The 27595-nt window shown below is 52.0% G+C and overlaps 1 protein-coding gene and 1 long non-coding RNA gene across 5 annotated transcripts in view; one reads left to right on the top strand and one right to left on the bottom strand.

Moving 5' to 3' along the window:
* RAB37 (RAB37, member RAS oncogene family) overlaps positions 1-26920 on the top strand; it is a 60936-nt gene extending 34016 nt beyond the window's left edge. The window contains exons 2-10 of one of the 4 annotated variants that reach the window (XM_008513188.2): positions 13957-14067; positions 21267-21377; positions 22444-22485; positions 22990-23056; positions 23155-23207; positions 24159-24224; positions 24798-24854; positions 24932-25008; positions 25207-26920. In XM_008513188.2, the coding sequence (XP_008511410.1) occupies positions 13957-14067; positions 21267-21377; positions 22444-22485; positions 22990-23056; positions 23155-23207; positions 24159-24224; positions 24798-24854; positions 24932-25008; positions 25207-25312 (690 nt within the window). In that variant the 3' untranslated portion in view covers positions 25313-26920. Of the gene's footprint in view, positions 1-13956; positions 14068-18337; positions 18499-21266; positions 21378-22443; positions 22486-22989; positions 23057-23154; positions 23208-24158; positions 24225-24797; positions 24855-24931; positions 25009-25206 lie in introns of those variants that run through there. The other 3 variants (XM_008513189.2, XM_008513191.2, XM_008513192.2) reach the window with 3 other exon arrangements.
* LOC139073839 (uncharacterized) lies at positions 9824-11876 on the bottom strand. Its single transcript, XR_011522916.1, has 2 exons — positions 10869-11876; positions 9824-10615 (listed from the first exon to the last, which is right to left on the bottom strand). It is a non-coding gene; the product is annotated as an uncharacterized lncRNA (long non-coding RNA).
* Positions 26921-27595: the final 675 nt, after the last annotated feature.

Genomic DNA, 27595 nt, shown 5'->3' with positions numbered 1-27595 from the left:
TTGAGACGGATATTCCTCCCCTCTGCCTCGATCATGCTCAAACCACAGGCGCCCACACACACGCCCCAGCACTACTCTCACTTCTGCTCACCGTCAAGTTCCCTATTTCCAGATATCAGGGGAAAAAAGCATTCCTTTATATGCACATATATGTCTTGCCAGTTTGCCTCCTAACATCTCACTCAAAGTCTGCCTTCTCCATTTCTACGCCAAAACTCAGGGCTGAGCATCCACAAACCACGCCCAGCTCTGCCTTTGCCAGTCTTGTGGTCCTGGATGTGTCACTTTCCTCCCCTAAGACCCTCTCCACAAAGAGATAGTCACGTCTTCCCAATCTGCCCCACCAGGCTGTTCCGAAGCAGGGAACAAAGCCACGCCGGCCTTTCTCTTCCTCAGACTTGCCACAGCCAAGCTCATTTCGCATCGGAGCCTTGGCACTTGCTGCTCCCTGTGCCTGGAAAGCTGTCCTCAAGCTTACATGCCTGCTCCTTCTTGTCTTCCAGGCCCCAGCTTGGACGTCTCCTGCTCATAGGGGTGCTCTCAGCCCGCGCCATCCAAGCACTGCCACCGCCCCCCTGGGCTCCATGAGTCGGGGCACCTAGCTCAGCTTTCCCCATGGCACACATCACTTCTTGGAAGTATCATTTTCATTTCTATGACTGATGAAACAAGCGATCAGATCAGAATGGAAAAGCGTCACAACTCACAAAGGGCTTGCTGGTTGCCACAAACTTCCTTCCAGAGCCTCAGATCTGCACACATGCCGAATGCTACCCAGAAAATTTCTCAGAACTCCCCTGCTTCCACGTCTTCCTCTGCTCCTTGGTTATTTTCTTATTGAGACACAATTCACACACCATACAATTCACCCCTTTACAGTGTATGACTCTGGTTTTTAGGACATTCACAAAATTGTGCAAACATCACCACTATCTAATTCCACAACATTTTCATCACCCCAGAAAGAAACCCCACTCTTCCCTACTCTCTCCCCACCCCCCTCGCCACCCCTGGCAACCACTAATCTGCTTTCTGTCTATATGAATTTAGGTATGTTGGACATTTCATATAAATGGAATCATACGATATATAGCCTTTTGTGTCTGGATTCTTTCACTCAGCGTAATGTTTTCAAGGTTCACCCACCTTGAAGCCTGTATCAGTATTTGTTGCTTTTTACGGCTGAATAATATTCTATTGTATGGGTATGCCATATTTTATTCATCCATCGGTCAGCTGATGCAGATTTATGCTGTTTCCGCTGCTTGACTGTTAGGAACAATGTTGCCATGGACATTTGCATACAAGTTTTTACATGGACATTTGTTTTCAATTCCCCTGGGTATGTACCTAGGATTGGGCTTGCTGGGTGATGTGGTAACCACATGTTTGACATTTTGAGGAATGCCAAATTGTTTTCCAAAGTGGCTGCACCATTTTACATCCTCATGAGCAATGTGTGTCCTCTCCAGTTAATGTTAAGAGTCTCAACCGTTCAGTTCTATGAAAGTAGAAAGAGAAAAAAATGGTCTGTGTTGACGGGGGGTGGGGATCATATCATTTCCTCTCCACTAGGTACATTCACTCATTCGACTAATATTTACTATTCATCTAATCTGTACCTGGTATGGTTGTTAGGTACAAAAAAATCCCTGCTCACCTGAAATTTACATTCTATCAAGGTGGGGGAAGGGAGGGAAAAAACAATGGAGAAAAATAATGCAAGGAAATTGCTATTTTAATTAGGGTCATCAATGAAAGACTCAGTAAGAAGCAAAGACATGAAGGATGTGAGGGACTGGAGCCTGTGGCTATCTGGGGAAGAGTATTCTGGGCAGAGAGAACAGCAAGTGCAAAGGTCCTGAGACAGGGGTGTACCCTAGCACGTTCAAAGAACACCTAAGAGGCCAGTGCAGTTGGAGTGGGTTGAGCCAGGGGGAGCAGAGAAGAAGAGGAGACCAGGGAGATGACGTGGAGGGGAACCAGACAGTGAGCACCTTGTAGCCTCTGTAAGGACTCTGGATTTTTACTCTGAGTAGGATGAGAGGTCATTGGAGCATTTTGACCAGAGGAGAGACAGGATCTGGCCCACAATTTCAAAGGATCTTTATGGGATATGAGAGAAGAGATGGCTTCCCCCCCAGGTTTTGCCTGAGCCCCTAGACAGATGGCGTTCCCAAACACAAAGATGAGAGAGAAAGAAATTTGAGGGGGAAGATGTGGTCAGGTCATGTTTGAAATGTCATCATCTGAGTGGAGCTGTTGAATGGGCAGCTGGACAGAAGATTCTGGAGTCCAGGGGCTGTCCAGGCTGGGTATAAAAAATTGGGAGTCATCTGTACAGAGATGGTATGTATAGCCAGGAGAGGGGTTGAGATCAACAAAGGAGTAACTCTAGACCAAGAGGAAGCCCAAAGACTGAGCCCTGAGGCCCTCTAACACTTCAAAGTCAAGAAAATCCCCTTAATTTGTTGTTTTGCTGTTGAAATTTACTTGAGCCCTCAGTCTCCGCTCACATCTCAGCCCCTCCTTTCCTCTTCGTCCTGACCAAGCTCACGTCCTCTTGACTTTTCCTGTCCCTCAGAAACTTTTCTATTTCCTTCCAAGCCAAATGCCTAGAATCTCCCCTCTCTCCCCTGTCTGGCAAACTCCCTGCTTTCCTTTCTTCAAAGCCCCCTCCACCCTCACTTCTTCCTCGAAGCCTTCCCTTGCTCATAATGCGTTCCAGACGGTCACAGTGCCTGAGCAAGTATTCACCAGCTGTCCTGAGCAACTAGGGCTCCTCTGCTTGTCCCTGACGAGTGGGGCTCATCAGCCCATCCATTTTCCGCCCCTGGATGGTCAGGAATGATGCCTTGTACTGGGTTCATTATGAAGGCCATGCTGCATACTTCTGTGTTGGCAACTGTGGGCACTAAAACACTGGGTGAGTGACTGAGTGGGTCAAACACACGGGCTCCTTACTTGAAGGAACTTCCTAGAATGGGGTCAGCTTCTCAGAAGGACACTCGGCTGGAACCTCTCCTCCCTCTGCCAGCCGCTTCCTCCTGCCTGATAAGCGTTTCCCAGGAGTACAGACCCAGGCCCCGCTCACCTGACAACCCGAAGAGGAGGAGAAAGAAGAGCAGCAGGTGCATTTTCTCTTCACACGGGTTCCCCTGGGTCAAGCCTGCCAGCAAGAGCCAACTACAGACTGGACTCCCTCATCTCCCAAGCCTTCTGCTTTTGCTCACTCTCGCTCTTACACTTCCTCCTTCAGACACTTCCCACTGGTCAATAAAACTAAAAGAGGAAGGAGGTGGGATGGGTGAAATTTCAAGGCAGTTAGCAACGCAACAAGTCGTAGTGATCATGAATAAGCTTTTGAGAAATACCTCCCTGCTCAGAGCCATGATGGGTTCTCTAAAAAGAGACCTTTGCAGCTGCTTCTTGGTCTTGTGGAGACTTGCAGACACAGACCCACTGGGTTTGGTTCTTACACAATCCTTCTGCCTGGTGGGAAGACCGGGGCAGGGAGAACCCAGCTTCATCAGAGACGTCTTAGAGAGCCAAGGCTGATGGACACAATGCCCTAAACATGGAATTGCATGTGTAGCCAGATTCTTGAAAGTCCGGAAGGTCAGGAGTTCAACCATATTAAGGAGAGCTTGGGTCCAAGTCAGAAAGCCAGAGGGGAGATTCTAGACCAGAGAGTGGCATGAGGGGGTGAGGGGGAATGAAAACCCAGACTACACAGAAAGGAGCTCGAAGAGTAGAGGCATGTGAGAAGGGAACTACTGGTCGAATGGGCAAGAGGGGCTCCTGTCCCAAGAACGTACCAGAAACTCTTACTGCTGTGCCCCAGCCCGTGGATATTGACACCAGCCTGAATCCTCCAGAAACTTGTCAGTTATATCGGGGCTCCTTCCCAAAGAAACCAGCTCATTGCTCATGGCTGTTACCCCCTCGCTCCGTGCTCCCATGTTATAACAAGTGTCTTGCAAAGCTGGAAGAAAGGAAGCACCTGCTCTCTGGGTCTCACTCCCTTCTTTCTGACAACCTTGTGCCCATCCCCCGCCCCCCTCCCCATCAGGGTCTCAGTGAGCCCTTGGGGTAGGAAAATATAGGGCCTGTCTCATATTTTGCTCCTGGAACCACTTTTGCAATGTGTCACACACACCCTATGACTTCTTGAGAAGCAAGTGAGTCCCAAGGAGGGACAAAAGCCCCTCACATCGTAATCAGGAATGAGTAGGTGTGCAGGAGGGTTATTTGCATGGAAAAACACAGCAGCTGATAAGCCGAGGCTTTTCCAGGATGTGGTCAGAGACTGCCTTTCTCTTTACATATCTCCAGACCGTAAAGTAAGGTCCACAATACGGGGTGAGGGCCCATCAGACCCTGGTCCCCACTGCTCAGCAAGCCTGTCCTCTGCCCAGGGCACTGTCTAGTTACGCTGAGAGACAGCGGGCCTCTGCAAACAGGGACCCATTTGGCTTCCAGGGGAAATGGCCGAGGAATTAAGAAAGATGGGACAGCGCTGAAAAACAAGGGGGCAGATGTTTTGTGGGTTGTAGGATGATCTTTCCTTTCCTGGGCATGGGAAGTAAAGAGTGAACAGCATCGGAGTTGCTCACACTTCTGCTGTGGCCCAACCCCCTGGTCCCAGGCCCTCCCGGGCCCAGCTTACCCAAGGAGGACTCCCCTTTGATCAAGAACAGAGGCTCATCCGAGTGTCCCTGAGCCGTGGCAAGACTGCTCCTCTAAACCAGTGCCTCTGGGGACTACAGGAGAGTCAGCCTATTCTAGAGGCCTGCGTTCGCAAAGACCCATCTGGGGCCCAATCCTGGCTTGGCCATTGACTTCCGCAGGAGTCAGCTAGCCGGGGTCTCCAGGCCTCCACAGCCCCATCTGTGAAACAACAGATTGGATGGATCATCTGAGATTGCCCCTGCCCTAAAGCACCTGTGTGTATGTGTGCATGACGTATAGGAGTCCTTGTGTATGTGTGCACGTGTATACATGCCTGTTTGAGCACACATGTGGGGTGTTCCAGTTTGTATGCGGGCATATGTGTGGGAGCTATGTGTATACATGTATACTGCACTGTGTGTGCCAGTGCTGTGTATGTGCACGTGTGTTGTGTGTGCATGTATACATCATGTGTGTGCTATGGTGCATTGTGTGTGCACGTGTATTGTGTGTGTTGATGCATTCATTGGGTTTTCCTGGTTGCAGGAAACAAAGACTTGCTCAAGCTACTCCTCTTGGTCCCGTTGGACTTACAAAGTACAGGCCATCTTTTCAGAACCCCATCTGTTCGTAGAGGGAGGAGCTCCTATATTGAAAGGGCTGGTTTTGTTGGGTCTCTCTCACTCTGGAATAGAAGGTCCACGAGAAATTGGTTGCAAGGCCCACTTGAGAATTAGAAAACCAAAGTCTAAACCAGGTGGAACTGAAGAAAACCAAGGAACTAGGCCTCTCGGTGGACAAGCAACAGGAAACAGCCTTCAGCCAGACTTCATCAGGACCAGAGCAGACAGTGGCCCAGAACACAGGCACCTTGGGGCTGGAGGGGCTTCGCTGGGCTCTGCACCAACGTGACAGTGGCGCTGCTGCGGTCCCATGCACGGCTCCGCTCAGTGGGGCTTCTAGCTGCTCACTTCTTCATGAGAGTGAGGAAGAGGTGGATTTGCCATGAAGCTAACGGAGCTTAAATGTCAGCACCCCTCACCTGATCAGGCTCCTTTCAAAGCCCTTTATCAAATTTTGTGTTCGTAATTTGGGGATCCTTTTTCTTAAAAAGGGCCCCGATGCTGTATAAGCTTCAGGCCTGTGGTAGATGGTCCCATCCTGGATAACCACCCTCTGACCCCAAACCTGTTCTCACTGAAGACGCGGAGTCTCTTTCTCCACTCCTTGAGTCTGGACCAGACCTGTGACCTACTCTGCCCAAGAAAATGCAGCGTAAGTGATGGTGTGCCAGTTCCAAGCCTCAGCCTGAGGAGGCCTCCTGCATTCCTCCCGCTCTCGTGCACACACCTCTGCTTCTGCCATGAGAACACACCAGGCTAGCCACTGGGTGGGTTGAGAGACACATGGAGCAGAGCCAAGCTGCCCCAGCCAGCAGGCAGCTGACACTCAACGCACAAGAGAGCCCACCGGAGACCAGAAGCACCACCTAGATTAAACTGCAGACTCACACACTCGTTGTAGGCCAGTGAGTTTGGGACAGTTCCTTGCAGCATTATTGTGACAATAGGAACTAAAAGAAGACCCCACAAACCTAGACCTTGCCTACAGCAGCTGCCTCACCCTCCACTCCGTACGACTTTAGCTGTTCCATGGCTTCTCCTCCCCTCTGCCCTTCTGACTTTCCCTCGCAGCTCTTCATGAATGGCCCCTCCTGCCCCCCGCTTCAAGACCCCCACCCACCTTTCTCCCCGTGATGTTGTTCAGATCAGAGCAGACGTTGGACCAATAGAGCCATCAGTGGCTTGTGATTCAAAACAACAAGTTGGTCTAAATTACAAAAGCAATACATGTTCATTTTAGGAAAATAAATTTTGAAATAAAGATAAGGTTTAAAAAAATTAATTTTCTCTAATCTCACCACTGAGATAATCACTTTTAACATTAAGCTTATGGTTTGCCCATCTTTGGTCTCTTCCTGCAGAAATGCCAGGTCACTGCAGAAATCAGGCGGAGTCACCAATGGGTGAGCTCATGTCACTCATTGCTCAACAGATTTTCACTGCAAACACCGTCTACTTTGGAAAAAGATGTCCTATAAAACAAATATCACCAAGAAGGATGTTTTTAAAACTTTTGAGAGCCAGCTCGCATTTCTTTTTGGTGGAAATGCATCCAGGGACAGCAACCCCAAACTCCTCTTGGTCACTTTGGACTTGCAAACCACAGACAATCTTTTCAGAAACCAACTTGTTCATCAGTGAAGGAAGCTCTGTATTGAAGGACCAATTTTGTTGGGTCTCTCCCACTCTGGATTAGAAGGTCCCTGGGGGCTATATCTTCAACTGATAAAACCACATTTGGCACATGGTAGTTGCTCAATAAATAATTGATGGAAAATGAATAAAGGTATGAACTATTGTCGTTTCTGCATTGTCGTTCTTCCCCTGGCCTTGTAGGTTCTGCTAGGAAACTCTGTCTAGCACCTAAGAACCAGTCATAAACCGTAATTGTTCTCAGCGACCATTCCCGAACCCTTTCAGATCACCTTGGACTCAACTGCGCTTCATCGTCTCTACTCACTATGTGCTATGCTCCATATTTTTATACTTATCACATTGAATCCTCACTACAAATCTAGAGGAAAGGTGATGCTATTCCCATTTTTCAGATAAAGATATTAAAGCTCAGAGAGCAAGTAACTTGTCCAAGGTCACATGGCTATTAATTGGAAAAGCTAGGATTCAACTCTGGGTCTCGCTCATATAAGCATGCCATCCTGCCTCCTGCTGGGGAGGTCCAGAGAGAAGCCAGCTACCCTTTGATCCTGTTAGTGCTGACAATGAAGAAGGAACCTGACTTCAAAGGGTTAATAAGACAGCGCATCCTTGAGCTGGTTGTCATCAGCATATTCACTCCATGGTTGTTTTTAAAACAAGCTCTCCAAAGATAAAAGAAGTATTATCATGGATTGGAAACCGACTTAATGAAGCGGGTAACTGATAACACCAACCTTTAGCATTTTCCAGGTCTTATGTCCCTTTTTGCAATCTGTGGAATAGGAAACTGAGCCTCGACCAAGCTCTTGTCCAGGAATTCAGGCAGAGGCAAAGCTTATTTTTGAGAAAAACATGGGTCTCCAAAGAGTGAGTTAACCCTCTGCAAGGGTGAGAAGAGGAAAGGGGTCTTTGATTTTCAGGACAGAGTGTCTGTCATTTGTGCCACCTGCTCCTCAGGTATCAACGGTGTGCAAGGCTTGCTGAAATCGACAAAGCGGAACAGCTGTAGTTCAAGTTCCCTCTGCGCAGAGGGCTTGATCTTTTTTAAAGCACTGATTAGGGCACTGGATATATTTGGAAAAATAAAATGAAGCATGTGTTCAGCAACAGTTAGGCTAAACATTGGCGTTCCTCTTGGGTCTTACCAGAGTCGTCCTTGCACAACAGGCCTCCCCAACATACACAGACGTTTTTGCTGATTACGAAAGTAATGTGTGTTCATTACAGGAGAACAGTGAAATACAGATGAATACAAGATGCGTTTTTAATCACCCCTAATCCCCCACACAGAGACAAGCACGGTTAAATACGTGTGTGTGTCTGTTGCCAATCTTTTTGTTTTTTTAAAGATTTTATTTTTTTCCTTTTTCTCTCCCCAAAGCCCCCCGGTACATAGTTGTATATTCTTCATTGTGGGTCCTTCTAGTTGTGGCATGTGGGACGCCGCCTCAGTGTGGTTTGATGAGCAGTGGCATGTCCGCGCCCAGGATTCGAACCAACGAAACACTGGGCCGCCTGCAGCGGAGCACGCGAACTTAACCACTCGGCCACGGGGCCAGCCCCTATTGCCAATCTTTCATTCTCTTCTAAAGAAAAACAATTTATTCCAGGTTAAGAAAAGCGTCACTCATGTATGAATTTACTTCATCAACTGGTTTATTACCTTTGTTAGGGCTTTTTAATACAGAAAAGTACAAAAAAGAAAACATGGCAAATAATGCCCACACTGAAATACTCCCATTTGACACTTTTTTTAAAGAAGTAATACAAGCAAGGTTAGAAAAAAGCATAGAAAGAGATCAGATGAAAAGTAAAAGTCTCTCCATCCCCCACCTCACCACCCCCAGAACCTCACAGTTAACCACGGTCGGCCTCTGTTGGTTCCCTGAAAGAAGCGTACGCACACACAGCTAAATGAAGTACACATAAGTCACCACACAGGCCTACCTCTCTGCCCCTCTTCTTTTACTTAATATTATAGTTTTTCCCAAACAGCACATACAGGTCTGCTTCATTCTTTTATCAGTTTCACAATACAGCATTGTATGGATATTCTAGAGTTTACTTAACCAGTCCCAATTACTGAATTATTCACTCTTCAAACTGCTACAATGAGCATCCTTGTACACATATCTTGGTGTGCTTTTTCAAGTGTACCCACAGAATTGCTGAGTCAAAAGAATTTGCCTTTATACCATTGATGGATACTGTCAATTGTTCTCCGAAATGCCCTGATGCATACTCCCACCAATGATGTATTATGTCTGCTTCCCCAAATTTCACCCAATATTGACCATTAGCAACCTTTTATCAAACTGTTATATATTATATGGTATCAGTCAGCGTTCTCCAGAGAAACAGAACCAGTTGGAAATATATATATATACAAAGAGAGAGTTAATTCAAGGAGTCGGCTTACATGACTGTGGGGGCTGGCAAGTCCAAACTGTGTAAGGCAGCCCAGCAGCCTGGAAATTCTCAGGCAGGAGCTGCCGCTGCAGGTTTGAGGCAGAATTTCATCTTCCTTGGGGAAACCTCAGTTTTTGCTCTTAAGCTCTTTCAATTAATTGGATGAGGCCCAACCAGGTTGTTGAAGATTTACAGGTCAACTGATTGTAGATGTTAACACCATCTCTAAGATCCCTTCACAGCAACATCTAAATCGGTGTTGAATTGCATGACTGGGTACTATGGCCTTGATGAGATGACACATAAAACTAACATACACACACACACAAAAGAGACCTGTTCATATCCTTTATCCATTTTTCTATTGAGATTTGCTTTTGAGAGCTCTTTATGTTACTAAACAAGTTAACCCTTTGTCTGTCACACATCTTGAAAATATTTTCCATCTATCATTTCTCATTTGATTTTGTTTCTGGTATCTTCTGTCAACCTGAACATTTTTCTTTCTTTCTTTCTTTCTTTCTTTTTTTTTTTTTTGAGGAGCTGGGCCCTGAGCTAACATCTGTTGCCAATCTTCCTCTTTTTGTTTTTCTCCCCAAAGCCCCATATATCCTAGTTGCAGGTCATTCTAGTTCCCCTACATGGGACGCTGCCACACCATGACTTGATGAGCAGTGCCATGTCTGCACCCAGGATCCAAACCAGCCAACCCCAGGCTGCCAAGGCAGAGCAAGTGAACATAATCTCTCGGCCATGGGGCCGGCCTCCAGAACGTTTTTATTTCCATGCAGTCAGATCTATCGATCTGTTTCTTTATGGCATCAGAATTTCCTGTCTTGTTAGAAGTTTGCTCAACGCCACTTTAGGAGCCGTGATAAGCACGCCACTCGTCTAGGTTTTCTCAGTGTTCCCCTGAATCGCAGAGTCACAGGAAAGCAATGTATTCAGGCAGCACTAGCCCAACTCCCGCTGAGAAGCCTCCATCAAAGTATGATTTAATGCTACGCCCCAGTTTCCAGCAAGGGCCAATACAAACGCTGTAGGAAAAGCTCTGCATCTTCTGTAAAATTACAGTGCCCACTTTGTCATTCAGGGCCCCTTGTATAAGAATCCACATGAGAGATTCCTCTCAGTATCGCAGGCCAGGAGAAAATACTCGTTGATTGAAAGGACTCAGGCATCCTTCACCGGCTTCATCAGCAATAAGCACCGCACTCCCCATCTGGTTTCTCATTTTGTCTTGACTGCCAGGAAATCTAGAACCAAACAAAACGCCCAAATGCGCGAACAGCATAGCCTCGCCCTGGGGAAGTTTTCCTCAGGCAGTATTCTTAACAGCCCTCGTGTATATGTGGGTTTTGTTGTAAACCACCTCAAATCCCTTTTAGAAGTGGATGAGGCACAAATACAAACATAGACAAAATGACTTAAGAAAAGAGAAAAAAGATACTTCTCCGAATGGTGGTGAAGTTGACACGGAAGTTTCTGTCAGAACCACAATTAACTAACATTTTCATAAACAGTCCAGAAGAGGGAAGGTGCAGTGGAAAATCTGGATCTGAAGTTGACATTCGGCTTCTCCAAGGAGTGAAATTTGGAGTCCGCCTGAAGAAACTTCAGGAAAATCCTGGAAGCTGTTGAGTAGAGAGAGAAACTCCATTGTAAGATAATGGACTTAGGCAGGCTATCTTTAACATTTGTAGGACCCGCCCTAGAATACAAATAGGGGCCCATATACCATATGTCTCAATATCTTAATGTTCTCAATCAAGCTAAAACAACTATCAAATCAAGTATGTCCTACCTTCCTACCTTGACAAATAAACCTGCCTACTGACCTGGAAGCCAGGTTTGAACATGGGATTCTCAGAAATTCCTCACCAAAACATGACAGCCTAGTGACAGCCATCCACCGGTCCTCAGCTCCCACCCACAGCCACTCCCCTGCTCTTCCCCCTCCTGCACACTCCACACCCAGAAGGTCCTCAGGAGAATGCGCGTGGACATCCCAGCCTTCACACCCATGCTCCGTCCACACCCCTGCAAACAGCCACCCCTTGGCCACTCCTCAGATGTGGGAATGCAACACTAGCAGGGAGCTTGGGGCAAAGCCTAGTCAATAGAAGGAACACGGGTCTTTGGCCTGTGAATCACATGTTTCACGGAGGGGGGCACAAACAGAGGAGGGCCAGGTCTGAGGGAGGTCCTGGATTTAGGGAGAAATAATTCAATAACGTTTGTAAATTGATCAGCTCTGAACTCTCCACTGTGGTCCAGAAAAGTGTTCTTAGAGTCATCAACTGATTCCTGATGCGATCATCTCCACGGGCTGCTGTTTCTGAAAAGGCCAATACAAGAGCATCATCATCCAGCCCCTCTTCCCGGGCAGGATTCAGCTGGATCTGAAATGCTGAACCCTGTCACCCTGGACCATGTCCCCACTGAACCAGAAAAGGTCCTAAGAAGATGGAACCATTTTCATATGATGAGAGAAGAAATTGATGGGAACTCTTCACCCTGGAAAGGAAAAGGATAAAAGGGAAAAGAATTAGAATCTATCATACCCTTTAGTAAATGAACAAGGTGGACATGGATAGACTGACCCCTCACATTCTGGAATACTCTCTCTGGGAAGCACTTCTTCAAGCCTGAGGAATTTGGATATAAAAAGGATTTGAGATGTAAATCATTAAAGCCACAGCACACAACAAACAAATGGAGCCCTTTAACCCAGGAGGAAATAAAAGCTGAATTGAATTTGGTTTGGGAAGTGAGGGCGAAGGACCATAGTCAGGGGACGTCCAAAGTCAACATCATGGACAACCTCATGTTTGCCCTTCTACAGATTTTCCCTTTTTTTGTAGATTTTATTTTTCCTTTTTCTCCCCAAAGCCCCCCAGCACATAGCTCTGTATTTTTAGTTGTGGGTCCTTCTAGTTGTGGCATGTGGAACGCCGCCTCAGCGTGGCCTGACGAGTGGTGCCATGTCTGCGCCCAGGATCCAAACCAGCAAAACCCTGGGCCACCAAAGCAGAGCATGTGAACTTAACCACTCCACCATGGGGCCAGCCCCACTTCTACAGATTTGATGCCGCTGTCAGAGCTGAACAGTGCTGGGGCCATGGGTCCGACCCAAGGAGGCTGTGTCAATCTTTATGCTTTTACATTTTTGGGTTTTATGTCTTTATGTTTTTGCAAGTCCAGCTAAAGTTGGCATCTTCTAAGCCTTCTCAATGACCTCAAATGCTTGCCTTTGGAAAGTGGATATTGCTCACTTTGAAACTAAGGCATTTATCCATTCATTCATTCATTTATTCATTCATTCATCAAGAGACGGCTGGGTACCAGGCCCTGAGTGATCATATATTTCTTCTCTGCTGCTTATGATTTTCTTTCACATACAGCACTTGCACTCCCATGCTGATTCTCCCCGCTTCATCCTCCCAGCACAGAAGTGGCCTTTCCCCTCTTTCCCAAATTCAGTAGAATGTGGATGTTGTCCCTTTGAATGTTGTCCTCTCCAAGGCCTCATTCCAGGGCCAAGTGAAAACTCTTCCCAAGGCATGTAGCCAGACACGCTGATTTTTTTTTTAATTCTATAGACTTTTTTCAGAATTTCCCATACAGGGGACCCATTGTGTTAGTCCAAGTCTCCGAAGAAGCAGATGCCAAAAGGAAATTAAATGTGGGATTTTATTAGGGGAAACACCTCTGAGAGAAATGGGAGAGGAACCCGGGGAGGCAGGGAGAGCCGTCAGACCATGAAGCAGGGCTGACCCCAAGTGAAAGAGAGAGGGCAGGGAGGTTGTGTGGAAGTGTCCTGGACCACCATGCAGTGTCCGGAAGTTTCTATAAAACTGTATGGGAGTCCTTGAGCCCAAGTCAGCCATTAGGGGAGTCCTGTGTCTCCCAAGAACAGGCCTGCCTCAATGTCTCTGCCATGCTCTGCCTCTGGCTAGGAATTGCTGACGGGAAGTGTGACCTCAGCGCAAACACACTGGTAATGGATGGCAGAGCACAGCAGTGGGGCCTCAGCCAGTTATGTCTGATGGGCACATTCTCCTGGTCACCTCGGGTTTATTACTGATGTTTATTACCTTGGGTTGAAATGAGACTTCCTCTATGCTTTCATGCCTTCTTCAATGACTTTGATAGGAAATCAAGAGTTTGGGGCCACTTCATGGCCTAGTGGTTAAGTTTGGCATGCTCCACTTTGGCAGCCTGGGTTCCCAGGTGCAGGCCTACACCACTCACTGGTGGCCATGCTGTGGTGGCAACCCACATATAAAATAGAGGAAGACTGGCACAGACGTTAGCTTAGGTTGAATCTTCCTCAAGCAAAAAGAGGAAGATTAGCAACAGATGTTAGCTCAGGGCCAATCTTCCTCAGAAAAAAGAAAAAACATCAAGAGTTGGGTGTGTGTGTGTGTGTGTGTGTGTGCTTCTGTGTATGTGTGCAACTGTGTGTGCATATGTGTTGGTGTGTGTGCACACATGCCTGTGTGTTTAGAAGGAGTCTACTCCCGCAGCCACAACGACATCTCAGAAGCCTAATTCATACTGCGGGCCCTTACCTCTCTCTGTTGCTCCCTTTCAGACCATCCTGGTGGGCGACAGTGGCGTGGGGAAGACATCTCTGCTGGTTCAGTTCGACCAGGGCAAGTTCATCCCAGGCTCCTTCTCGGCCACAGTGGGCATCGGATTCACGGTAAGCACTCTCAGGCTCTGGGCTTTGGCACGCCTGTCGGGGTTCCAGCAGGCACCAGGTGGACACTCACACTGGATCATCCAAGGAGGTTTAATAAAAAGACTATTTACCAAGGTGTAGGCAGGGGGCTGAGAAACCATCAGGGAAGGTGCAGTGCCCTTGGGCAGTTACAGGGCCTCCAGCCCACTCCTGGCCTAAAAAAGGTGAGAGGAGGGAACCGCCACCAGAATGAGGGGCAGAGGGCTGTGTGGAGAGGGCCAGCTGGCAGGAGCTGTGACTCTCAGGGGAGGGACACAGCTGCCCACAGTAATCATCCTAGGCAATAAATTGGCCCCCTCCCACTCTACTCTCCTTCTGCTCCTCACTTTCCTTCTGGGGCTCCCCACTGGCTGAACAAAACTAAAAGCGAGAAAGCAAGGGAGTATCTTGATACAGATTGCTCAGGTCCACCTTCCGGGGCAAGATGAATCTGGAGAAGCAAAGGATGGCTTAAAATTTTAAGCACAGTCCAAACTTAGCATTGTTGTGGGGTCTTAGGGCGCTGACAGGTCAAGGGTTAAAGTTCAGTTCTTAGCACTGTCTCTCCCTGAACACAGCACAGAGGGGCGGCTCAGATTAAGGAAGTATTCTCAAGCTTTCTCTATCCATAGCCAGGAAGTCCCCTTCTACCACACACCCTTGTTTCTCTCCACTGTCACACTGCCAGCTGCTCTCAGTGACCCTGGAGTCTTGGGAAGGCCTTTGCAGAGGGTTTCGCTCCTCTCTTGGACGGTATCAAGAGGAGAGGGCCCTCCGTTGGAGTCTCCAGAATCCCAGTGTCCAGTGTTAGGAAAGGGCAAATGTCATTTCTTGGGCAGCACGGGTGTTTGAGAGGCCAGCCTCTGGGACCAAGCAGAGCACAGGGCCTGCGAGGCCACACTCGGGTTGGGATACAGCAGCACCACACTGGTGGGAAGAGAGAGACGGAACCCCAGAAATTGGGCTTGCCTAAGTTCTGCAAACAGTGAGGAAGGGTTGGGCAGGGCTTCTGAGTAAAGCAGGAACGAGAGCCTGGCCAGGGTGTGTGCCAGGGCTGGAATCCAGCCTGAAACACCAGCGCCTGGGCTCTCTCAGGACAGGGAGCCGCTGGCTCCAAAGGGCTGGGAAGGGCATGCTGAGTCGCAGGAGGCAAGACGGGCCTGGAAATCCCTGAGGCCTTGGACCAGGCTGCCATGAAGCGAACCAGGATGTCTGGTGCCAGGCGTCCCTCGCCGCGGGCCCATGCCAGGTCTGCCCCCCAGCACACAGGACACATGGTGCCCCCGCAACCACATGCACGTCTCCTTGCCCACTCCACGCCTGCCCTTCCCCCCTCAGACATGGAGGGCGGACAGTGGGATGGCTATGGGCGTGGGGGTGCAAATTCTGACTCACATTCCACAGATGCACAGGTGTGGGACCTCCAAATTTTGTCACTATCCTGGTAAGAAAAGTGAGGCAACTCGCTTGTGAGAAGGAAGAGAGTGTGTGGTCAAACTGAGAACCCGAAGGAGCCAGAGACAGGACAGGCCGGGCGCTCCCTGTCTCCTCGGGCCGGGCCTTTTAGAGCCGCGGCAGTTTGCGTGGCACCAGTCAGCACTGGGACAAATCGATTCACCTCTGGACGAACCCGTGGGCAGCTTACTCTGAGTGAGGGCCTGAAGTCCTGACCCAGGCCTGAGCCTGGGGACACACGGGTCTGATGGGCATACAGATGGGCACATACCCTCCTCCTCAGCTGGGACACAAACCCAAGGGAACCCCATACCGGTGGTATAATTTGAGGTATTTGTGTGTGTCTGTGGTGTGATGTGAGGTGTGCATGGTGTAGGGCATGTATGTGGAATAAGAGGTTGTGTGTATGTCTGTGGTGTGGTATGAGGTGTGTGCATGGAGTGAGTTGTGTGTGTGCGTGTGTGTGTGTGTGTGTTTGGGAAGAGATGCAGACTCCCACGGTGGTACACAGCACTGGAAAGGAAGTCAGGAGGCCTGGACTTCCTGGAGGCTGTGTTCTCGATGGGCCCCCTCCTGGCCACCACATCTCAAGAGCCCTGTGCCTTAGTGAGCTGTGCTTCCTCTCTCTGGGGTGAAACCCAGTTCCCCCGCACCTGCTCGGAACATCTCTCACCCCGACCCACTTCTGACTCACTCAAGACTGCCCTTGAACACGCCACCTGATGTTGCCATGTCCTGGCAGACAGTGTGTGGCATACTGTGCATATGAGACTGCCCACATGCCCCAGACCCAGCGAGCCGGACAGGTATGGCCCAGGGGAGAGCCCACTGCACCTCTCCGCCATGTTCGTGGACCTCTTCCCTCAGTCCCATCAGCGCAGCCCACGTAGCAAGATAGCGCTTTTATTTCTCTGCTACTTCTGGAGCATTCACACTGATGTGCCATCTGCTCCATTCCAAACCTACCACAGGACAAAGAGCATCTCGGTCAAGCCCACAACACAAACCTCGACTGGAGGTTAGAAACCCAAAATGAAGGTGTCAGCAGGGCCACACTCCCTCTAACAAGGGGAGGATCCTTCCTTGCCTCTTCCAGCTTCTGCTGGCTCCTGGCAATGCTTGGCATCCCTTGGCTCGTAGATGCATCTCTCCAGTCTCTGCCTGTGTTCTCATGCGGCCGTCTTGTCCCTGTGCATCTTCTCTTCTTATAAGGACACCAGTCATATTGGATTAAGGACGCACCCTACTCCTATGACCTCAGCTTAACTAATTACATCCGCAATGACCCTATTTCCAAATAAGGTCACGTTCTGAGGTACTGGGGGCCAGGACTGCAACAGCTCTTTTGAGGGACACGGCCTATCGGGGCATGTTTGAAGTAGAAGGTAAGCGAGCGCCATGCCACCTGCCCTCTTTCCTTCCTCCTGGGCCATTACCCTCTTGCACTGAACACCCTCGCCCCTGCAGACTTCCTGGTGAGCCCAACAGAGCCAGAGCCCAGGGCACCGAGTGGACTGCAGTGTTATTTGTAACAAGAGCCTCTGGCACCCAGCAGCAGGCAACCACAGCATCTGCAGAGTGCTGTGCAGCTTCTCCTCTCCCACACAGTGCTCTCTGTTTGAGTCCCACCCTATGTACAGATGAGATTACGGCACACTCACCTCCAGAAAATAGCTCCAGCTGATGCCAGAAATCACAGGGCTGGAGGCGGGTGCTCACACAGTCCCCACCAGGCCTACAGTTGCCTATAAGCCACGCCTGCCCCTTGCTCCTCATCCGAAACACCTAAGCTAAGAGATGCAGGTGCCCCACCCCCCTACACGCCCCTCAAACAGTCCCTTTGTCATGCACCTGCCTTATTCTGTTGGGACGGGGTTATTGAAGGGTTGGCCGAGGCCACAGGGCCCCAGAACTCTGCTATGGGCAACCCAGGACACATTCCGACCCTGTCACCAGGAGCTGCAGGGTTCCCTGGATGTCCTGGAGACTGCTCAAAATGATCCACGACTTTATGAATTCACTTGATACCAAACGTCTAAGGCCTACTTGGTGCCAGGGGCAGAGAGCCGCACTGAATAAGGCCAGCCCTGCCTTCAGGAGCGCCTAGATTGGGAGGTGTGCGGGGAAGGGGCAGCCCAACAGGTCAGGGAGACATGAGAGGTGATGGCACTAAAGGGTCAAAGTCTGAGCACCCACCAGGGGCCAGGGAAAACCCCAGTGTACACGTGCTGCCAGGCAAATACGGCTCGGTAAACAAAACTATATTCAGATGAGCTCGGGCTGGGGTGTATTAGCAAAAGCGACACAGCCTGGGCGCTGTCCTCAGAACGCACGCCTCCTCTCAAACGCAGCGCCGCCGGCTGCCCAGGGGCGTCCCCAGCCACCCCGACCCCGGGGTGCCTATGACCGTCCGCTGGCTGGGGCTTGGGCGTCGCCTGCTGGCCGCGCCGCGCAGCGGCAGCGAGAACCCGGGCGCCCGCGCGAGGGTGCCAGAAATGCCACACCTTCCGTAGCAGGCAGGGTCTCCAGGGACCGCTCCCCGTGGGAATCTAACCCCGGAGGCTGGCAACCTTGGGGGACCGGTCTTGGAGCTGGATTTGGTCCATGCCCTCAGAGCACGAAGCCGGGCCAGTGTTGCTCAGGAGGCCTGCCTGCCACTCGGCGGCTGACCTTGAGGTCCTCGCGCCCTCGCGGGACAGCCCGCTCCGGGCCAGTGTCACTGGGGTAGCGGGACGGAAGGAGGAGCCTGTCGGGGTCCGGGCCGGGGCGGTGGAGAGGGGAAGGAGTGGGTGGAGCCTAAGGCGGGGCCATTCCTTCGCTGTCCCTCGCCCGCCGCCTGCCCCAGCTCACCTCTCGTCCGGGGACATGACAGGCACGCCTGGCGCCGCTGCCACCAGGGATGGCAAGGCTCCTGAGCGCTCCCCGCCCTGCAGTCCGAGCTACGATCTCACGGGCAAGGTGGGTGGGCACTGCGCCCAGCGCTGGGGACCCCCGCGCCGGCTCCGAGGGCCACCCGTCCCCGCGCCCTTTGCCCTGAGACCCCGGCCCTCCCCGCTGCGTCTGCGTTGGACTCAACTCTTCCTCTAGGCAGCTGGGTCTCCCAGAGCAGGGAGGGAGGGTTGAAACATAGCCCCTGGGCCCAGCCCAGCCTCTAGGGATCTGGGCTGACTCGGCTGGGTCGGAGAAAGGAAGGTCGGAAGGACTGAGTGACTCCCCACCCTGTGGACCCCAACCCAATTTTCTTCTGCCGCACTCCGGCCAATATGAGCACCCAGGAACCCCATGCTTCTCGGTAGGGTTAAGCGCACAACCTTCCTGGGCATACGCACCCGAAGCGCTAGGAAATGGGGCTCCCTGGAGGCTCGCAGAGGACGCCCCCTGGCGTCGGGGGATCTTGCAGTTAATGCCCTTTTCCCAGCTAAGCTCAGCTGAGCCTTGGCATCAATTTCAAGGCCTTAGGCTGGAAATTCTTCAGGTTCCCAGCTGCCCCCAAGTCCTACCCCTTTCCATGCCTGCAGTCACTGCCTAGCACCTTCCAGGAGGATGTTACTAGCCAGAATGCAGGCCCCTAGGAATTTTTAGAACCTGAGAAAGATCTCAGCAGTAGTCACAAGTCCCCCACCTGGGAGAGCTAAGTCAGCTCTCTGGGGCTCCTTCCCTCTGCAGGGTGGTCCTGAACAGAAGCAGGTGGGAGTGGCAATGGACGCTGGTCTGTCTGCTCTCCCTCCGTGCCCCTGGAGCAGGGAGGTACCAGGGACTCTGAAAGAGGTGCTGAGAGCGCCTGGAACTTCCGTTCTTCATCTGTAGGGTTGGGGATACTGTCTCATGCTGCGTGGCCTTGAAGGCAAGCTGCCTCTTTCTGTTCCTTTGATTCCTCCCCCAACATCGGGGCTCACTCTCGTTAGGAGCCTGGGGCCTCCACCCCCATCATTTCAGGGGAAGCCACTCTGCGAGTCACCCGCCCAGAGCCGTTAAGATAGGCGTCCTGTGTGGGCTCAAGGCAGGAAACGGGCCCCTTTTCGTTCAGGGGAGGGGGAGCTGCTGAGGGCCAGTCTCTAGGCTGCTGGGGACCGTCTGACCTCCTTGCCGGACAAGCCAGCTGGGCTGTTTGCCTAGGGGGGTGGCAAGGCTGGGCAGCTGTTTGTGTTTGGTGGAATCGCTGGCTGGGTGGATAGCTGGCGTCGTTTGCTCAACGCAGCTGTGATCTGTAATGTACACAGGCGCTCGCCCTCCCTCCCTCCTTCCCTCTCAGGGGCTGGGACCCAGGAGCCAGGGAGCAGTGCAGGCTCTAAAGGGCTCCCCAGCCCCGGCCCTCCATCTGTCCCCTGGGCCAAGCAACATCTTCAGGGAGCTGGCCCCTGGCTCCACCAGCCTGCATGCCCTAGGCCTGCCTTGGGGGACCGAATCCAGGACAGTCTGGAAGGAGCCTGGTCAGAGCTCTGTGGGCTGGATTAGAGAGGATGGGGGCCACAGGCAGGCAGTACCCAGCCCTGGACCACTCTTCCCCAAGTCTTAGGTGGTTCACGCCAACATTATTGGCCCTAGCCGTTAACAGACTCTAGACAGGCCTCAAAGAAATTCTCTCTTCCCTTCCAGCCACTATGGAAATCATGCCACAGAAGGGCTAAGGAATCTTCCTCAAGTCCCCCAGTAGGCCATTTACAAGCCAGGACCTCAGCCTTCATGGACCTTTTGCTCAGCCCCCTACCTTTCCACCAAAGTTAGCTAATCCCATACTCCATGCCCACAGCAGGAAAGCCTCTAGGCTCCATTGTCAAGGTCAGTGCCTTAAAAAGAACTCAAACCTAGTCCCTGCTCAACCCATTAAATAGCTAACCAGCCAGCTGGGAAAATTCCACTATTTGGTCTAGAACTCTGTTCTCCAAGATAGAGGAATGACTGGACAGAGGGCTCCCCTCCCCCACCCCACATGTCCCTCAGAGAAGATGAGAGGAGACTGGCCAGACAATAAGGGAGGGACACGCCCCACCCCCACCCACTTCCTGCCCTACAGTGACCCAGGGATGCCAATAGGCAGCCATTTGTCCCACTTGGGAGGTTTCTGTTGTAAGAGATTCAGACTAAACGACTCCCCACTTCAGTATAAATTTCAACCTTTTCTAATTCATGCAACCCTTTTATAAACACAAAATGTCAATAGAAACTTCCAAATAAATGTTGTGACCAAAAAAATTGTAATTTTAGAATATGCCTTTGCAAACAATAGAGTCCCACCTCCATCAGATCCTAATACACTCCCTTGGGTGGGAATCCCTGTCTGAGATATTAACACTTCCCCTTCCGGGCGGTATAGCCCTGCCCGCGAGTGCACACATGCGTGGAATACACACAGAGAGGGAGGGGATCCTGGCATGGTGTGGCAGGGGACAAATGTGGCCAGAGTCTAGACCACACAAATGTGGTTGTTCTCTCAGGCCACCGAACACATTTGGGGACCTCTTAGTGCTGAGGTCTCAACTCAGGCTTCCAGGAAATTTGGTGAGGACAGGAGTGTCAGAGGGAGAGCGCGAGTGGCAGGCTTGAGCCAAGGAGTGTGGAGAGGAGAGGCAGGCTGAAGCAGCAGCAGGCTTTCCAGAAGCAGGTGCCCCTCGGGGCAGTCAGCATCCTTCCTGGCCCTCTGCCTGGTTTTTCCAGGGCCTCACTCCCTGGAAACTCAGAAATTTGCCCCAGCTCCCCATTAACTGCCTCTGCCCCCCAACCCCTAGGTGATGCTTCTGGGAGACTCAGGCGTCGGCAAAACCTGTTTCCTGATCCAATTCAAAGATGGGGCCTTCCTGTCCGGGACCTTCATAGCCACCGTCGGCATAGACTTCAGGGTGAGGTGGCTGCAGGCTCCTCCTCCTAGCAGCCAGCTGGGGGGCTACAGCTCAGACCCAGGGGTGCTGTCCTCTCCTTGCCCACCTTGCTCCTCAGGACTGTTGTGGCTCACTGCTCAGAAGGCACCAGGGGCGGCTCCCCTAGGGACCACAGGGGAGCCCGGTTAGAGGAGTCTGGGCTTGGTGGCCTCCTTGCCCCCCAACAGGATATAAGAAGTGAGAGATTGAGTCTTAAAATTCTGCCCTTGAGCGGGGCAAGGACATCCCACCATGTGAGCTGAGCTTCCTGGCCCTCAGCCCTTTTGCTCATGACCCTCTGAGCTGGGCCCCTCTGGCAAGACCTCAACAGTTAAGCAGTCTTTCTGGAGTTCCTGGGATGCACAGCACTGAGCTAGGTTTAAGAGCTGGGCTGGCCCTGTGGGGAGAGAGCAGCTTGCCAGGGTCCCTCCCTCTCAGCACCTTTATAAATCTGCATCAGGGATGCAGAGCACTCCAAGCACTGCACACCCAAAGGCTCCAGGAGGGGAAGGGTCTAGCCCGGACAGGTGGGCCTACGCAGAGGCCGGGGGCCTCCCTCCCAGTGGGAGAGCAAGGAAGCTTCACTTAGGAGAACCAGCAGGCAGCTGGAGGAAAGATGACCCTACAGATCCAGCCTCTGAGGTCCCCAGGGTGCTGGTGGGCATCCCATCTCTAAGGGCTCAGCTGCAGGATGGGACTGAGCTCCGGGAGAAGCAGATAGAAGTGGGGAAGAGGCAGTGCCCCCAGTGTCCAGCCCTGTGGAGCCTGCTGAGCCCTGGCAGAGCCAGGCAGGTTCTCAGACCTTCTCTTGCCCTGGCATGGGGGGAAGAAGAGAGGGCTCCGCAGTGAGGGCATCTGGGTGCAGGGTCCCGCTGCCCTGATGGGGTGATCTGGCTGGAGACATGTCTGGGGCTCACCACATCCCCTCTAGCCCTGGGGAGTGACCAGGACAGGATGTTTGCTCCTCAGCAGGGTGTCAGCAGAGCACGGGAGCCAAGCCTTCCCTGTCCTTGGCACCCACCTCTCCCTCTGCCTTTTTCTCTTTCAGAACAAGGTGGTGACCGTGGATGGTGTGAGGGTGAAGCTACAGGTGAGACCAGAGGCTGCAGGGGAGGGAGAGGAGGGCAGAGCCTGCCCTTGCTCCTCACCCAAACCACAGGAGGCCTGCAGCCCTGCCCTCAGCCTGGGGTAATTTCCTGTGGGGGCCCAGAGAGGAAACAGCTCTTGTTTGTTTGATGTCTGCAGACAAAGCAGTTCCCAGGCGCCCTCTCTTCCATCAGAGGCAGCCCGAAGTGCCTTCAGACAAGCTTAGGCTCCCTCTATCTCCTCCCCAGTTTCCTGGGCCTCCTCTGCTCTAGGAGGTTGGACACCCTAAGCCCCTGGGCTGGGGAAGAGGCGACAGCACTGAATGAGCTTGAGAACTCAGTGACTACCACAGTCCAGGACATCATCAGATGTTCAGAAGCCCATGAGAACCTAAAGAAGGAAAGATCCCACCTTCCCACACCTCCCCCGTACCACGACACGGTCTTTCTCTGCCCAGCACAGTCCCTGCCCCCTGCCTCCTTCTGACCGTTTATCTGTCCCTTCCTAGATCTGGGACACAGCAGGACAGGAGCGGTTCCGCAGTGTCACCCACGCTTATTACCGAGACGCCCAGGGTAAGTCACTTGTGCCCTCCAACTCCTTCCCCCAACCCACTTGGACCACCCACCTTCTGCCCCAAGTCCCCAGTATGACCTCTCTTTCCCCCTGGCAGCCTTGCTCCTGCTGTACGACATCACCAACAAGTCTTCCTTCGACAACATCCGGGTAGGTCCTCCCTACCCACCACCCATAAGCATCCAAGGCAGGGTCTGTGCAGGCAGGGACTGCTTCCTGCTTTGTGAGAAGAGGGTGGAGCATGGAACGCCACTATCTTCTCAAAAATACCTGAGCTGTGACTCAGACGTAATAAGCTGCTCCCGGGCATTTGACTGGCGTGTGGGCAAGGAAGCCAAGCAGGCTGTTGTGTGCCTGTGCCACCTTCTTAGCCCTGACTGTAATTCATGAGTGTGTTTCACAAGAAAGTGTTCAGAAAGTCCCTAGCTCCATCCTGGACAATTACGCTCAGAAACCAAGCGAAGAGCCCGAGCAGAAAAGCAGAAAAAGCACACATCCAGCCCCAGTTGTAAGACAGTGACTCAGGAATGCAGAGTGAGTGGCTCTGTTCTCACAAACAAACTATTAGAAAATAGAGGTAATAATTGAACAAATACAAGCATTGACTCTGAGCACAGTAACGTAAAGGTTCCATATGCTTCCTGACCTCAAAGTGTTGACAAACTGGGGGAACAAGACATGCAGATATAAAACAGCTTATAAACTGGATGGAAATCCATGGCACTCATACTGCCACCTCCAACTCCATGCTCATGGCAGACATCACTAATTAATCAGTATTTTTCATCACTGAGCCCTTATATGGCCATAAAATTCCCAACATGGCACTCCAGGAAATCGCGGTGACAACCAACTGATTGAGATGAAGCCTCTGCCACCTCTATCTTCCATAGAACTGGGAGTTGCATTCCATGGGGTTTGGTGACACTCCAGACTAGAGAGACCAGAACAAAAATGCAGATGAGACAATGCACAGGACATCGTGTTTGGGAGGGGCAGTGAGTAGCCCAGGATAATCAAACAGAAGAAGGAAGAATGAGAGGGAGTGGGTGAGTGGCTGGTGCCCGTCCTCAGCCTGGCTCAGCCCACCCTCTCGCACAGGCCTGGCTCACTGAGATCCATGAGTATGCCCAGAGGGATGTGGTGATCATGCTGCTAGGCAACAAGGTGAGTGGCTCCCCAGCAGGGACAGCCGACCCCTCCCCTCGTCTCCCACTGCAACAGCGTTAGCTCTACCCAGCCCCATAGCCACCCAAGAGTATTAGCTGGACATCCTTCCAGGGAAGGACTCTTTCAGTCTCCAGCTCAGGAGTCAGACCTATTTGGCACCTTCATCCCATCCCACCTGCCCTCTTAAAGCTTTGGAAGTGATCCCCTGCAAGGAAAGCTCAAGCTCCTACTTGAGAGAGCCATGAGGGTCACACATGAGGAGCTAAGACTGGAAAGGGTTAGCCCTAACTACTGTCACTCCTCTGAGGCTGGCTCACCACACACTTGCCAAGAGAGTCACCCACCTCCCCCAGGAGGAGTGAGATCCCAGGGCTAGGAGCTGGGTAACTCAGTCTGACCGCACAGAAACCCTGGCCCCATGCCAATCATAACACCTGCAGTCCCACAGGCCACCAGCAGGGGGTGGGCAGCACCTGCTCATGGGGCAAAAGATGGGCCAGCCAGGGGCAGAAGAGGGGCCATGTGGGGTCAAGGCTTCCTTCCCCAGAGTGACCCACCTGGGCTTGACAGGCGGATGTGAGCAGTGAACGAGTGATCCGTTCGGAGGATGGAGAGATGCTGGCCAGGGTAAGTGACTGCCTGTGGGCAGGGTGAGGGGTCGGGGCAGCCAGAGGCTGGCCCTGAGGATACTCTCTCCCTGGCAGGAGTACGGAGTTCCCTTCATGGAGACCAGCGCCAAGACAGGCATGAATGTGGAGTTAGCCTTTCTGGCCATTGCCAAGTGAGAGCTGAGCAGGGAAGGGAACCATGTGGGGCAGGGTGGCACCATCTGGGAATCCAGTAGGGCCTGGCCTCTGGCCCAGCCCCTGGGCCCAACTGCATTCTGCATTCCGAGGTCCATCTGCCCGGGGCCATTGGAGAGGGGAGGCTGCTCAGCTCTTCACTCCTCGCCCAGCCCATTTCCCTCTTCCTCTTCAAGGGAGCTGAAATACAGAGCCGGGCGGCAGGCCAATGAACCCAGCTTCCAGATCCGAGACTACGTGGAGTCCCAGAAGAAGCGGCCCGGCTGCTGCTCCTTCTTGTGAATCCCCAGGGGCTGAGGGGAGGCTCCAGAGGCCCAGGAGGATGCAGCCTTCTCCCCCAGACCTGGTTTACTCTGAGCAGCTGAGCCAGTGGGGAGAGAACAGGGGGACTCAGTGCACAGCCCCTCCTTCCCAAGAGACAGCTGTACTCCTGCCCTACCTAGTTCCTGTAGCTTCCCTGCGTCCCCAGGGAGGGGAAAATATTTATATTTCATTTTAATGATACATAATTTAATTTTTTTAAAAAAGGGGGGGTGACAGAAAGCCCAGGTAAAGATCTGGTGGCCCTTTTGCCGTCTAGTGCTAGGACTTAGGGAGCCAGGCCTTCCTCCTAGCCACCATGAGGGCAGTATTGCTCAGCTCAGCCCCAGGGGACCCTGATGCACTTCTGGGGCGTGTGGGCAGGCAGTGGCTCCATTCCCACGCTCACTTCAGCCGGAGAGGAGCTGAGCAGACCCCAGCCGTCATGTCCTCCAGCTTGCCAGGGAACAATCTTCCCCAGGAAGACAGGGCCCTTGTGCTGGAGCTAGACCAAAGCCTCAGGGGAGATAAGAGATGTGGAGATTGGGCAGGGACCCAGCTCCCTGGGAGGGGGAGAGAGGAGTAGCAGAGATTAGGTCTGCTTGGCTACCTCTGGCCTTACCAGCCCCCTTGGGGAGGTGTACCCTTTCCCTCCAGCCCACAAGCAACTGGAAACATTTAGTTCCTGTTCTCTGGATCTCAGATCCCACGGAAGCCCCTCCTCCCTGAATCCCTGGTCCTAACTACCTTTCTGCTTGTGCCCCTCGACACCTAAGGTCACAGCTAGGAAAAGATTGGTCTTCTGTCCCAACCCTTTGGCAGGTATGCAGCCCCCAGGCTACTTCTTCAAGCAGCTGTCGTGCTTCTACTGGATAAAGAGCCACACAAAGAGAAACCCCTGACCCCTGGAACAGGTGGGAGGCAGAATTGAGCAAACCTCACCCCACGTGGATCCCCCTAAATCCAAGCACTGCCTCCTCCCTGAAGCCCACGCCCGTTTCTTCTCAGACAGACACCAGGGCCAAAACTGCTTTATCTCCCCTTCTACTGAGCCAGGTGAGGGAGTAGGAGGTCATCCATTTCTGGTAAACCAACGTGATGTGTGCAAAACAAGGTCATATGGGTAAGACTGGGGTGCGGAGAGGGGCAGCAAGGAGTTCCTGTGAGCGAAGGTCATATCTCTCCGAAAGCCCTGACCCCAGCAATCAGAAGGGGACTGGATCCATGAAGGTCACGACCTACAGCACCTTACTCCTGCTCTCCAGGCCAGCTGCCAGGGAGAGGCACCTTTGTTCCAGCTCTCCAGGCCAGGGGTGGGGGAGAGGGTTGAGAAAGAGGTGTGCATATTTCCAAGGCTACTGCATTTGCTTCCAAGGCAGAAATCTTGCTCTCTGAGCAGAGTCAGCAGCTCCAACTTGGGCCAGATAAGGAAGCTCTTCGGGGCCTCTCCCAGGCAGAGCAGGGAGGAGTATGACTTTGCTGGGCTCTTCTGGGGCCCAAGGCAGGTCACAGGCGATCCAATCACGTAGGCTGCTCTGGGCCTCTAGCATTTGTGTTTTTCGGAATTAAATTGCAGTGTTTCGGAAAGTACACACTGTCCACTGCTTCTCTGAGTTGTGCGGGGGTTAGGGATCATGTTGAAAGGATTGTTACTACGTATTGGAAGAACTGTCATTGACTGCCAGATTCATTTGATCCTTATCCTTCAATGTCCCCAACTGGTCACCTCACCCTTTACAGACTGTCCCCAGCCTCCGTGACCAGCCTCTCATCTGCAAGAAGCACCTGAAAGAAGGTTTATCTTTCGGTCCTAATCATTTTTCTTTATTGAAAAAAGCCAGGTCTCTTTGCCCTGTAGCTATACTCAAGATTACCTGACTCTGTTCTGCCTCTCTCCACCCCATCTCCCTTGCCAAACACTGACGCCAGTGCCCAAGCCATTGCCCTAGGTGGCCTGTCTTCAGTGGGCAGCCCCGAGAAGCCTGGGCTCTCTGTTGAGCCCTCACCCCTATAAGCAGGTTCCGGGACAGCGCAACGTGACTCCGCAAATGGGAAAATACCGTTATTCAAACAATTCTGTTGGGTCCGAGGTGGACCTCCGTCGTATTTGTAAGACCGCTGGGACCTCGCAGCCCCGGAGCAGGAGCGGTTTCTTCGACAACAGTCTCCCCCTTCGATTGGAGTGGCACACAAGGTTTTCGCTAAAGGCTGTTAAAATGTTAGGGTCCTTTACCCAAGGGTTGGTTCTCCCTAATCCCAGCCACA

The sequence above is a fragment of the Equus przewalskii genome, chromosome 10 (assembly GCF_037783145.1).
Source record: "Equus przewalskii isolate Varuska chromosome 10, EquPr2, whole genome shotgun sequence".
Taxonomy (NCBI): Eukaryota; Metazoa; Chordata; class Mammalia; order Perissodactyla; family Equidae; genus Equus; species Equus przewalskii.
This window is presented reverse-complemented; position numbering and strand designations above follow the sequence as displayed.